At 45.2% G+C, this 13492-nt stretch overlaps 1 protein-coding gene and 1 non-coding gene across 3 annotated transcripts; both read left to right on the forward strand.

The window, feature by feature from the left end:
• Window positions 1-3874: 3874 nt before the first annotated feature.
• On the forward strand, window positions 3875-9517 carry TMEM107 (transmembrane protein 107). 2 transcript variants are annotated; one of them, XM_073797338.1, is made up of 6 exons: window positions 3875-4655; window positions 4733-5007; window positions 5175-5242; window positions 5345-5445; window positions 6198-6294; window positions 6521-9517. In XM_073797338.1, exons 2-6 carry the CDS (start codon window positions 4921-4923, stop codon window positions 6588-6590), a joined length of 423 nt encoding a protein of 140 aa, XP_073653439.1. In that variant the 5' UTR covers window positions 3875-4655; window positions 4733-4920; the 3' UTR covers window positions 6591-9517. The 2 variants fall into 2 exon arrangements, with proteins under 2 accessions (XP_073653439.1, XP_019799789.1); XM_019944230.3 differs by having other exon boundaries at window positions 3875-4491.
• Window positions 7330-7466, forward strand: LOC117309839 (U8 small nucleolar RNA). Its single transcript, XR_004524129.1, has one exon. It is a non-coding gene; the product is annotated as a U8 small nucleolar RNA (small nucleolar RNA).
• Window positions 9518-13492: the final 3975 nt, after the last annotated feature.

Below are 13492 nucleotides of genomic sequence, written 5' to 3' on the forward strand. Positions count from 1 at the left end.
GTCACTTTGGGAGGATACTGGGGAACCATTATTCTGAAAACTGGTAACTAATGGAATGAAAATCACACATTTATCCAACCTTTCCTGTATGACCTGTATCTCACGGTAAACAATGAGTCGATAAGGGCACATTCTTATTTACAGGAGAATCCCAGGTGACAAATGCAGAAGGAATGATAGAATTAGGACATCCCCAGTTTGCAACCCCCCCCTTGAAATAATGGAGCTAGGCAGTGACGATTAATTAAACCAGTAGGTGAAAAACTGATGGGGAACTTTACAGTGCTTGCCTCAGTCTGACTACACCTGAACCCACTGCTCAGATTAAAAACCAGAAAAAGAGAGACAAGCAAGCATGATGTGCTGCCTGTTAAAAGTCCAAGGCACAGTCATATGCATTTTCAAGACAAGGGATCGTACATCAAAATGACATACTGATGTATTACATAAAGTTCACCAAGGTACCTAGTCCAGGTAAGCACTTACAAAGTGACCGGCAAGTCACCATGACGCCCTACAGAGTTGGGAAAGAATGCTATTCTTTTAAGAAGTTAAAAAAAAAAAAAGTTACACTACTAGCATCAGAAGAAAGGGGGGAAAATTGATCTTTACAGTTGAGCAGTCACTTCTGTCTTTGAGGAGCTCTGGCTAATGTGTAATGCAGACACACACTGCACATTAGGGAGAGAGGGAGGAGGCCCAAACAAACACACAGAGAGAAGTTTATGTTTCGTTTCTCTTGTCCTGCCTTAAAATATAAATTTTATTTCATCACCAGAATGAGGAAATTTAAGGCTAAGAAAGCTGTGTAACAAATGTCTTCATTAGTCAGCTACCCCTAGCACAAGCCCCTTTGTTAAATCGTCACAAATAATATTTCTTTGTCAAACAATGATATATAAACAGCCTGCTTTGGTCACTTCGGTGGTCCCATTTCTATGAGACTTCCCTGTGTATGAATTAAATTGTTTTTCTCCTCCTGTTAATGTCTTGTGTCAACGTAATTATTAGATCAGCTAAAAGAACTCAAGAGAGATGGGGGGAAGTTTCTTCCTCCTGAACAGAATTATTTCGTGATGTCTGGGATTTGCTTCAAAACCTCCCAGTGGGACTGGGAGGGAGACGATAGCTGAAAAAATGTTGGTCATGTGTTGGTAATTGCTGAAGCAGAACGGTAGGCTTCAAATGGGGTTTTCTTTATTTTTCTTTATCTTTACATATATTGGAATATTTCTGTGATTTAAAAAATGTTTTTCTAAATTCTTTTATGACCAGTTCAAATGTTGGGACATGTGAGTTCCAGCCCTGGGACGAGTGGCCCCCTGGGGAAGGACACCTGGTCACCAGCAATACCTCCTATGGCCACAGGGTGGCTCCAAAACTCTCTTTTGTGAGACTGTAGAGCAGGCTTCCCTGAACCAAGGTCATGGAAAGTGACAGGACAGACCTAAATGCTTGCTGTTCACTAATTCACAATGTGAACTGTGACTGCCCAGTTCTTACTATCTATAGGTCCCCTAGGCAGGAAGGCTATTATGAGCAGAATACCCCAAACTTCCAGCTGCTGGAGCCCAAAATCTAGCAGTCATCCTTGACTGCTCCCTTTTTCTCATCCACCCACAGCCCCATGTTCAGACTTTATCTTCTAAGGATCTCTAGATTCCTTCCACTTCACTCCACCTCCCTGACTCCACTCTGGTCCAATCTCATCCTATCTTTCCTGGATAACACCATGGCTTCTTCATAGACCTTCTGCTTAAAATCTTAAAATCCATTCTCCATGTTGCAACCAAAGTCATCTATGTATGTTATACAAATCTGAGCCTGTCCCTCCGCATGGCTGCAAGGCCATGTCCCTTGTCTACCCATCCCACCTCGCCCTGATCACTTCTTCCCCTTCCATTATGGGCTTCAGACACACTAGCTCCCTTTCTGTTCAACAAATACACTGGGCTTGTTCCCACCTAAGGAACTTTGCACTTGCTGTGCCTGACCTGGAATGCTCTTTCCCCAGATCTTCATACAGCTGACTCCTTCTGTTCATTCTATTTGCTCCAGGGACCTTGGAGAATCTTGCAAAAGTGGGTCATGGGCTTTCCTACTTTCACTCAAGGACAGTGCTTCCTTCACCTGTGAATAGTCAGACCCGATGAACTGTCTGGGGGAGCGTGGCTCTGAAGTCCTGGGCTTTCTATTCCCAGGGAAAAGTTCTAACGAGGACATTCTCTTCCATAAAGGCAGTAGAATTATCAAAAACTCAGGAAATTAACACCGATACAGTACTATTATCTAGGCTAGAGACCTTATTCAAATTTTGCCAGTTGTTCCACTAATGTCCTTTGTAATAAAAAAAAATTTTTCCTGATCCAGGATCCATTAGGATCACACATTAAATTTCTCATGTCAAATTTGGCACGTCTTTTTTTTTTTATTGAAGTATAGTTGTTTCACAATGTTGTGTTCATTTCTGCTGTAAAGCAAAGTGATTCAGATATATAGATAGATAGATATTCTTCTCCATTATGGTTTATCAAGGATATTGAATATAGTTCCCTGTGCTATACAGCAGGACCTTGTCGTTTGCCCATTTTTGTCACATCTTTTTGTCTTTCATGACCTTGAGGAAACATCTTTTGACTGTCTCTTTGACTTATAAATTTTTTCACCCACTGGTTTAGAAAAAAGGAAATCCATTTATTACATTGGGGACCTGGAAGAGAGAAAAGCATTTCCTCTCATTTTTGACCACATTTCCTAAAACAAAGTTTAAGAACAAATGACCCATTTTCAAAGAAACTTTCCTTGATCACATTATTCTAATATTTCCCTTAAAAATTTTTATTTACAGCACTTATTATCATGCAGATATATTATTTGTTTGCCTGTTTGTCGTCGATCTCTCTGACCCCAGGAATGTAGACACTTCTGACTTGTTCCTCAAGAACATGAGCCCAGCACAGTGCCTGGGACTTATAGCTAGTCAATGAATATCTGTTGAATGAATGAATGAAGAAATAAAAAATGCCTCTAGGGTTTGTAGTTTAGACCCTCCTAGAAGCACTGAGATGAAGAGTAGTGATAAAAGAAATGTTCACATATTGAGGTATGGGGAAGTCATTCTGGCTTAAACGTGAGTTAACTTGAATTTTTGTTTTTTTGTTTTTTTGCGGTACGCGGGCCTGTCACTGTTGTAGCCTCTCCCGTGGCGGAGCACAGGCTCCGGACGCGCAGGCTTCACGGCATGTGGGATCTTCCCGGACCGGGGCATGAACCCGTGTTCCCTGCATCGGCAGGCGGACTCTCAACCACTGAGCCACCAGGGAAGCCCCTAACTTGAATTTTATGCTAACTAAAACAGCCTGTTTGTGGCCTATCAAACATACATTGTACACCTGCTTTATTAAAGAAAGGGGCACACTGACCAGAAGTAAAGAATGTCCATGTTAAAAATAAACATGGCATCTTGGGATGCCAATGCTGGTCCTCTTTTGATGATGACTCCCTTCCCAGGTGCCAACACCATACTGACTTGCTGTGTACTCATGGTCTGTTCTTTTTTAAAAAAAAAAAACATGAAGAAATGTAACACTTACTTGTTTAATGTTCTTTATTCTGACCAGATATAAAACTGTACTGGAAACCATGCTTCCCTGGAGCAGTTTCTCAGAGTGATGTGGGAAGTGGGCTTCCGGGCTAGTCCTTAGTTTGGTTCAAATAAAACTCTTTTCTATTCTTACTATAGATGTTTATCCATTATTATTCTTGACAGTAGGAAGAGAGATGATCTGGTAAGTGGGTAGGGAGGCCCCTGCGAGGTTGTGACTAGACTGTGAGCAATGAATGCGGGCGAGAACTTTCCGTTCTGCAGGGATCCCCTTTGAGGCCCAAAGGTCAGTGAGGTCGCGATAGTGAGAGATGCTTGGACTGTAGTTGGGCTAAGTCGTGCCCACAGCTCAAAGAGATAAGGAAGTCGTTGCGGGGTCTGCATCTCCGCCCTCGATCCTTGCCTCCCAGGGACGCAGGGTTTCATTCTCTTCCTCCACTCCCCGCTCCACCCCCTTTTCTCGTACACTCCCTTCCCTAAACAAGTCTCTCATCCACACCCTAGTTCAGGAGAGCGGGCCATTTTCTGCACTCTGCAAATCCCTCACCAATCTGAGCAAGTTGTCTGGGGAGTTGGTTGGGGGGAACCCGAATCAAGGAAGGTTCAGGTATGAACCTTGTCCGCCGACAAGCGGTTGTCCGCCGACAACCAGGGGCTCCGGGAGAATAAACGACAGCCGGACAACGTAGGGGCATCCACCTCTCCAAGTTCGGCCCAGGGCAGGTGGAAGCTAAACGGATGCGGAGGATGGAAGAAAAGAGAGTGTCCAGGCCTCAGGCACGGCGATGCCCTAAGGCCGGCGTGGCGGTGACAGTGGTATCCGGAGAGTCGTCCTGGGCAGCGCAGCGGGGGCTGGGGGCCGGGCGGCTCCCGGCGTGGGCATCCGGGTAGGAAGGAGTGTCCTGGGCTAGGCAGGGCGGGTTTCCGTTCGCCGTGGCTGCGCGGGCGGAGTCGGCAGTGCGGGACCGCGCCACCGGCGCACACTCTCAGGTGCCGACAGCTCGGCTGCGCGCGGACAGCCCGCTGGCTGTCCGCACCCGGCCGGGATGAGGTACAGAGGACCCGTACCCGCGATCCTCTGGGGGTTCTCCGCGGCGCGATAATTTACTGCTCTCGCGATATTTTCAGAGATTTCCCGTCGTAGCCCCCGCTTATGCGGTTACCAAGGCAACTGGGCGGCACCGGCGCGAGCGGGAAGGCGGAGTACGTCGAATTTTTGTAGGCTAGCCTGGAGACTTAAAGAGTGGCCCTCCCTGAGCTTCCAGTCCCAGAGACCACGGCCTCTGCTCCAGGAGGTAACCCTTACCCAGGGGGCCATGGGTCGGATCTCGGGACTCGTGCCCTCTCGCTTTCTGACGCTCCTGGCGCATTTGGTGGTCGTCATCACCTTATTTTGGTCGCGGGTAAGACCCATGGCCCCCCTCCTCTCGCCCCCCTTCCCACCTTGGGGTGGTCCCAGCCCCACCGCACCTTTTCCCCCGGGGCCTTACCCGGTGGGGTCCTCCCATTCCCCCGCCATCCGCCGCCCGACCCTCTTTCAACTTCTCTTTCTTTCTGCCCTGCTCCCCAGGACAGCAACATCCAGGCCTGCCTGCCTCTCAAGTTTACCCCTGAGGAATATGAAAAGCAGGACATGCAGTGAGCACTTGGGGCAGGGTGGTCAGAATTAAGCAGTAGTGGGAGTGAAGGGGTGTTAGAAAAAGGCCAGAAGGCCTAAGCCAGCTCCCTTCCTTTCTACAGGCTGGTGGCAGCGCTCTCTGTCACCCTGGCCCTCTTTGCAGTGGAGCTGGCCGGTTTCTTCTCAGGAGTTTCCATGTTCAACAGCACCCAGAGCCTCATCTGTATCCTTTCTACTTGTGCACCTTTCCTGTACGGCCCATTTCCATCTTAACGCCCTTCAGCCACCTAACTAGGCCTTTCTGGCACAGTGGTGTTTGCCCTAGCAGGCAAACAGAATCCCTCCAGTTGAGAGATCTTCTTAGGTAATGTAGAAGATTTAATACAATCTTTGATCATTTGTTAAGCTCCTGCTATGCGTCAGGCACTGGAGATCTCAAAATGGGAGTAAAACACAGTTTTCTATCTTGAGGAAGAGGCAGACACACAGACAGACATCTGTAATTCGGTGTGATAAGCACTGTGCCATAGGATGTGTAAAGATGTGAAGCACTATGGGAATGCAGAAGAGACTGAGGAAGATGAATCAGGGAAGGCTCTTGACACTGGGATAGTGGACGGGGAGGACCAGGGTGCTGGAGAGTGATTCTAGCAGGGTGTATAATGTCACTGTGAGCGTTCCCGTGTGCTTGGAGTAGGTGGGGAGCCTACTACTTCACCTGATAGATATGGGGTGGCGGTAGCTTGGGGCCCCAGCTGTGCAGGCTCAGTTCTGGCCTCCACTCACATGGCAGTCCTAAAACTCAGAAGTCAAGGCTGCTGACTCTGGCCTTTGCAGTGTGGTAAAGGGAGCAAGAGGTGCCCTGCTCTCCAGGACGTGAACCAGAATGCAGATGCCAGTCCCACCACTGGCCTTTTCTGGCCCATCACTACCTATTGATCCAAATGCTTTCCTTGACTCTGGTGCGTTCCCAAGCCATTGGGGCTCACTGTAGTGCATCTGTGGCCTTATCCTTCTTCATATTTGAGCGTTGGGAGTGCACCACGTACTGGTACATTTTTGTCTTCTGCAGGTATGGTAGCACCCAATGTTTGAGGACGGGGAAGGACGGTTTACTTTAAATCTGAAGGTTTCCCCTACCCAGCCCTTTACTCCATGTATAAGATATCAGATCCACTCAACATCCCGTGGTCTTTTTGAGGTCCCCCACTCCTACACTTTGGGGGTGGGATTGCTGGCTTGGGGATTTGGATGTTTTTATTGGAAGGGGCCCTGAACCTATCACCTACCTTCCATAGTGCCATCCCAGCCGTCACCGAAATAGCATTATTCATCAGCGTCTTTGGGCTGAAAAAGAAACCTTTCTGATACCTTCGTGACTGGAAGTAGGGATGAAGGCTGGAGAAGCGAGGGACCACTCACCGTTCCTGGAAGAAGGGAACCGTAGACTTCAGCCCTCCCCGTAAAACTGCATTTGGTGGAGGATGTCAGTGTTAGGGTAATTGTCTCTCGAGTCTGGAGTTATGAGTTTTGTTTACAATTCTTTGTAAAAAAAATATATTTTAGGGTAAGATCAAGACTTACTGGAATTCGTGGCAGTACAGTGGTTAGGACTCCGCGCTTCCACTGCAGGGGGCGCGGGTTTGATCCCTGGTCGGGGAACTAAGATCCCGCATGCCGCGCAGCGTGGCCAAAAAAAAAAAAAAAAGATAGATCAAGACATAAAAATTTCAGGAGAAAATTGGGGTGGCCAATCTACTATAGAAACGGAACAGTCTTGCACTCTAAGATACTAGATGTCGCCTTTATTTTGGTTATTACGGTAGCTTTCTGGCGGAAGGGAGTGGGCGGGGATATGTAAATAAAGTGAGGCGGCCGGGTAGGACAGCAGGCTCTTAAGTGAGTGGAGCGTTCTGGGAGGAATTAGCCTATGCTTTTTTGACGCCAAATGCAAAAATATATTTTATAACATTTGCAAATAAATGTAGCAACAGAAATGGAAGAACCTAGATAGCTTTAGGTTGCTCAGGGTAACGTGTTGGGTTCTCACCCTCGCTCAAAGTGGAATCTTTTTCCCAGAGTACGGAATGCCCCACGGTTTTCTGTATCGTCAGGTAGGATAATCCTTACCTGTTTCTCCTTTTGGAGAACAGAATGGAATATGATGATTGGAGCACGCATGATTTCGTGATTAACGGCTGTGCGTAATCAGGCTTTGCAACATCCTGATTGCTCCTCTCTGATTCTTTCTGACGATCTTTATCTTTAGTGTAATTCTTTCTATGGGTAATAGTTAAGTGTTTTTAGCGGTGTGGTATGCTTATTGAGAGAAAAAACAGACGTGTTATTCGTGTCCAGAGCACAAGAGTTTCTTGGGTTTTGTTAATAATGAGATGTATTTTTTGGAAGGAGAAAGTTTAGGGGTTTTCTTATTGTTGTTTGGAGAGGTCGTGTAGCGGAAATTCTTAGATATATGTTAAATACTACGGTAGTAAGTGCTGGTTAATGTTATTTTTTAAGTTTCTAATAACGTGTTATGTGTCCTTGGGTTTTTGAGGAGTGGGCTTTTTGTATTTGTTATGGTTTTATTCTGGCAGTATTAGTTTCGAATCTTTAATTTCGCTCTGCAGGAGTTCCCTTGTAGTGGAATTTTTCTTTTAAGAACCTGTTGAAGCTTCTGTTTTCAGTCAATAGTGTAAGTAAGAGTACCCTGTTTTTGCTTGGTAGTTTATAGAAAGAATACGTTCAAAAAGAAGTTATTGAAACGCGCTGTTAGGTGTTGTGAGAACTACAGGAGTCGAAGGTTTGGTCTTGTCATGGGGTGAGTATATTTATTTGCAAGCTCACGTTTTCAAGAGAAGGGTTGTTGTGTGTTGGGAAAGTTTTGTTCGTACATTTCAGTTTTAAAAGGTGGAGTCCAGGCCTTTTTTTTTTTCTTAAGCTGTACGCGGGTCTCTCACCGTTGTACCGTTGTGGTCTGTCTCGTTGCGGAGTACAGGATCCAGACGCGCAGCCTCAGCGGCTATGGTTGAGAGGCCCAGCCGCTCCGCTGCATGCGGGATCTTCCCGGACCGGGGCACGAACCCGCCTTCGTCTGTATCGGCAGACGGACTCTCAACCACCGCGCCACCAGGGAAGCCAAAAACACATGCAAGGAGATGTTTTCTGGTGATGCCCTGCAGGGGATTCCTGTACGTAGATAACTTTTTCCTAGCTCTGTTTTCTGGCAGCGCTTCTTTATGGATATAGTACTGTATGCTGTAGTAGGCACTGAGGGAGTAGATGTTTGATCCTCGGCCATCACAGATATTGCGGCTCATGGAAAGAGACAGAAGTGTGTGGTACTCCCAGAGTAGTTTAGTTCTAAATTGTTATAAAAGCTGCAGAGGCGAATTACAGGTGCTACGAAGGAGTGATGAAATTGCCGAAGGTGGCAGGAGTGCTGCTTCTCAGGAGCTGTTTGAGTGAGGTCCTCGAGTGTGGCTGGAGCAGAGAAAAAAGGGAGCAGGTTGTCCGCGAGGAAAAAAAGGTGGACCTTTGCAACGTCACGGGTTCGAGCCCTGGCTCAGGAGGATTCCACATGCCGCGGAGCAACTACACCCATGCACCATAACTACTGAGGCTGAGCGCTGGAGCCTACAAGCCACAACTCTTGAAGCCTACACGCATTAGAGCCTATGCTCCGCAACAAGGGAAGCCATGAAGCCACGACAATGAGAAGCCCACGCACTGCCACAAGGACCCAACACAGCCAAAAATAAGTTAATTAATTAATTAATTAAAAAAGAATCTTTGGGCTTCCCTGGTGGCGCAGTGGTTGAGAGTCCGCCTGCCGATGCAGGGGACACGGGTTCGTGCCCCAGTCCGGGAAGAACCACGCGGAGCGGCTGGGCCCGTGAGCCATGGCCGCTGAGCCTGCGCGTCCGGAGCCTGTTGCTCCGCAGCGGGAGAGGCCACAACAGTGAGAGGCCCGCGTACCGCAAAAAAAAAAAAAAATAAAAAAAAAGCTTGAAATGTCATGTCTATAGGCTGTTACACTGTGAATAGCACAGAAAGTTGAGGATACATTCCAGGATTTGAAAACTGTTGTCAGTTTCAGCAAAGAAATCACTCAAGTCATTGAGGAATCTGTGAGGTTTCAGCATATCGTGTGTTTCATTTTTGTCTTACTCAAAAACGTAAATGAAAACATCAACGAACGTTCACGTTGGAACTGCACTTGTACTTAGGCTATAACTCCATTTATGAAATCATGGATACAGAATAGCATTTACAATAAAAAATATTGTACATTTTATTATTTGTGGATTCTGTTACATATCCTTTATATCAGTAAAATTTATAATAAACTTATGTACATACACAAATGCATACTTTTTTTGGAAAGTGGGTTGTTAAACATTTACCAGCACTTTCTTGCTCCTGCAATAATCCCAAGAAACCTCTCATCACCAATGATTTCCTTGTTCCTAAATCCAGAGGTTCCCTCTCAGACTAGAGTTTGATCTCTTTCCAATATGCTGACCACTCCCCTCATTTGAAATTTGTTCTCCCTTCGTTTCTGAAATTAGTTCCCCTGGCTTACCTCCCCCTGTTCTGGCTGCTCCTTTTTAGGCTCAGCTGATGAATATTGACTGAGAACCCAGAGCTGGCCAGTCACTGGGGACATATTACTGGGTTGTCGCCTCTTAAGTGCCGGTGGTCACTACTCCTTGGGTGACTTCATCCACCTCTTCAGACACCACCCAGATGCTGCTGGTTTCCATGCCTTGGCTCTCTTCTGTGATCCCCAGCCTAGGGCAGAGACCAGAAGCGAGCTGTGGAGCCAATCCTGGGGTTAACGTGCACCCTCTCTCCTTGGTTGTGTGATCACCAACAGGTCACTAAACCTCTCTGTGCCTCAATTCCTTCACGCTCCAGAAGTACTTACTACAAGCACCTCAACAATCTATCTCTTAGCCACCACCCGAGGCTTTGCCAATTAGCATCAAAAATAGGTTCTCATTTTATTGTGAAATTAGTGGCTTGTTAATCAGCGTCAGCCAGTCATGAAAAAACAAATACTGCTCGATTCTACTTATATGAGGGACCAAGAGTAGAGGCTCAAAGTCATAGAGACGGAATGTAGAACAGTGGTTGCCGAGAGCCGGGGGAGAGGAAAAGGGGGAGTTGTTTAATGGGTAGAGAGTTTAAGTTCTGCAAGATGAAAAGAGTTCTGGAGATTGGTTGTACAACAATATGAATGTACTTAGCACTACTGAATTGTACACTTAAAAATGGTTAAGATGGTAAGTTTTATGTATTTTTTATAATTTAAAAGTAAAAAAAATTAAAAATCAGTGGGGAAAGGGATTAGTCAATAAAATTTATTAGAAAAACTGAGTAGCCATTGGGGGGAAAATATGGATCAATACCTTATAATTTTAGAGCACAGAAAAGTTTCAAAAACAGTACAAATGTCCTGTATACCCTTCACCCAGCTTCTCCAGATGTTCACATCTTGCATAGCCATGGTATAATTATGGAAACCAGGAAATTAGTGTTGATACAATACTGTTAACTAATCTACAAGTCATATTTGAATTTTTCCGGTTTTCCCATTAATGCATTTTTTCTGACTCAGGATCTAATCCAGGATTTCACATTGCATTTAGTTGTCACGTCTCCTTAGGCTTTTCCAATCTGAGACAGTCCCTTTTTTTTTTCCTTTCATGATCTTGACACATCTGTAGAGCACTGGTGAGTTATTTTGCAGAATATCCCTCAATTTGGATTTGTCCAATGTTTCCTCGTGATTAGATTGAGGTTATGCATTTCTGGTAAGAATACCACAGAAGTAAATAGTTTGGAGTAAGGAAGACATAAGTATGAAAACAAGATGCAGAAGTCATGAAAGACTGATATATTTAAATCTGTATTTAAAATGTTAAAAGTATGCGTGGTAAAAAAAAAAAGCGAAAGTTAAAAGACAAATGAAAATCTAAACAAAAATATTCATAACTCGTATTAGAAAGAGCTAATTTTGATACATAAAAATGTCCTACAAATCTGTAAGAAAAATACTGACAACCCAATAAAAATGTACAAAAAACTGTACAGACATTTCGCAGAACAGGAAATATAAAAGGAAATATAAAGAACTCTCAAATATAGGAAGAGATGCCTGACTTCATTCAGCATAAGACAGATGCAAATCATGCCTAACTTACACTCAATGACCAAGAAGTTTCATAGCGAGTTGAAGAGGGTATTGGGTTTAAGTAAACAAGCCTCACCTGTTTGTTGGTGGAATAAAAATTGGTAACACATCCACCTGAGAGCAATTTGGCAATATCCCATCAAAATCAAAATCAATCACAAAGAGCCATACCCTTTGACCTAGGACTTTCACATCTAGGAATTAGCCCTTCAGGTTTGCACACAGGTAGAATGGGGATGTGTAGATTATTTCTTGCAGCTTTGCTTGTAGTGGCAAAAGATTGGAAGCAAATGTCTGTCAACAGGGGGTTGGTTAAACTGCATCACCATGTAACACTGCAGCCAGGACGAAAGCAAACCTTATACATGGTTATGGAACAGTCTCCAAGATACTTAAGTGACAAAAGCAAGTTACAGAACAGTTCGTGTGGTGTTCTTCCATTTGTGTAAAGAAAGGTGGAAAGGTATGTGCACAGAGCATCTCTGGAAGGAGGGAAACTACTGGGAGGACTGGAGCTGAGAGGTGGAAGCTGGAGGGCTGGGAGAAAAGGGTGAGAGAGAGACTTTCTCCATATGCTCTTTTGAATTTTTGGAATTTTGAACCACATTCATTTTTTTTTTTTTTAACTAACGTTTTAAAAGAATGTGAGCCTGCAGCTGCTTCTGTTCCCTATCTGGAAATGAAGCTAAGGCAAAGGCCAGCAGGCCTGGAAACAGAGAACCAGATCCCTGACGACATCACATGAGCACCTGGACCCTGCTGTTTCCAGCTACACTCCAGTCATGTGAGCCCTCAGAGCCTCCTTTCTGGTTTAAATCTGTCTGAGCTGTGTTGGCAAGTGTCTTGATCATTACGTCCATCAAAGATCATCGTGGGTGCTTTTTTTCCCTCCAGCTTTATTGAGGTATAATTGACAAACATGATGTGTTGTGGGTTTTGTTTTTATTTTTTTGGCCGCACGGCTTGGCTTGCAGGATCTTAGTTCCCCGACCAGGGATTGAACCTGCGCCCTCAGCAGTGAATGAGCAGAGTCCTAACCACTGGACCACCAGGGAATTTCCTCATGCTCTGTTTAATGATCTCTTTTCTTGTATATTATTGTAGCTCCTGGTGCCAGCACAGTGCCCGGCATTGTAGAGTGAAAGAGCCCTCATTTAACAAATGAGGAAGATGAGGCCCAAGCAGAAAGCTATTCGCTTGAGGTCATCATGCAGATAGGGAGATCTGGGACCAGAACCTGAGACTCCTGGCTGTGAGGCCAGATCAGTTGACTCAATTCAGCAAGTGTTTCATAGAGGAGCTTGTTAACCCCAGTGAATTTCTAATGAATAATAAATGGAAGGTTGCAGAGTGAGGGTATGGGATCAGGAGGCCTCCCAGGCCTGCTGTGCTGGGCTCTCCTTTAAAACGTTCCTCACTGAGACCGCGGTTCACCATCATTCATTATTCATGTGCCTGCCTGGCTTCTGCGCTGTGCTTGGTACCTGAGAAGGGAGAACTACACAGATTAAAAAGATGCCAGTTTATGTACTATAATATGTTGCATACGAAAAAAAATTTAAGAGATATTTATTCTATATATGAAAGAAAACACGGACTAACCAATTTAATAAAAGATCCCATCAAGGCATTTCTCTGAGCCTAGGTTTCCCCAAATGTAAAATCAAGCCAATACCTACTTCACAGGATTGTCCTGAGGGCTGACTGATGGTGGGAGGTATTTACAACAGTGTTCCTAAGAGCACTGTTGTAACAGCGGAAAAATTGGAAACAACCTAAAAGCTGGTCCTTGGACTTCCCTGGTGGTCCAGTGGTTAAGACTCCAACACGCCCAAGGCAGGGGGCACGGGTTCCATCCCTGGTCAGGGAACTAAGATTCTGCAAGGAGCGGTCGGAAAAAAAACAGAAAAAAAAAATCCGAAGTTGGTCCTTGAGGGACTAGTTAAATAAACTGTGGTGAGACTTCTGGCTAAACATGGAAGACATGTGAACATGAGCATTTGTCTTCTCTCCCTTCCATAACTGAACTGCATAACAGGAGAGGCGTCAGAGAGGCATGTATGTACACGGA

This window comes from Tursiops truncatus, chromosome 20, assembly GCF_011762595.2.
Source record: "Tursiops truncatus isolate mTurTru1 chromosome 20, mTurTru1.mat.Y, whole genome shotgun sequence".
Classification (NCBI taxonomy): domain Eukaryota; kingdom Metazoa; phylum Chordata; class Mammalia; order Artiodactyla; family Delphinidae; genus Tursiops; species Tursiops truncatus.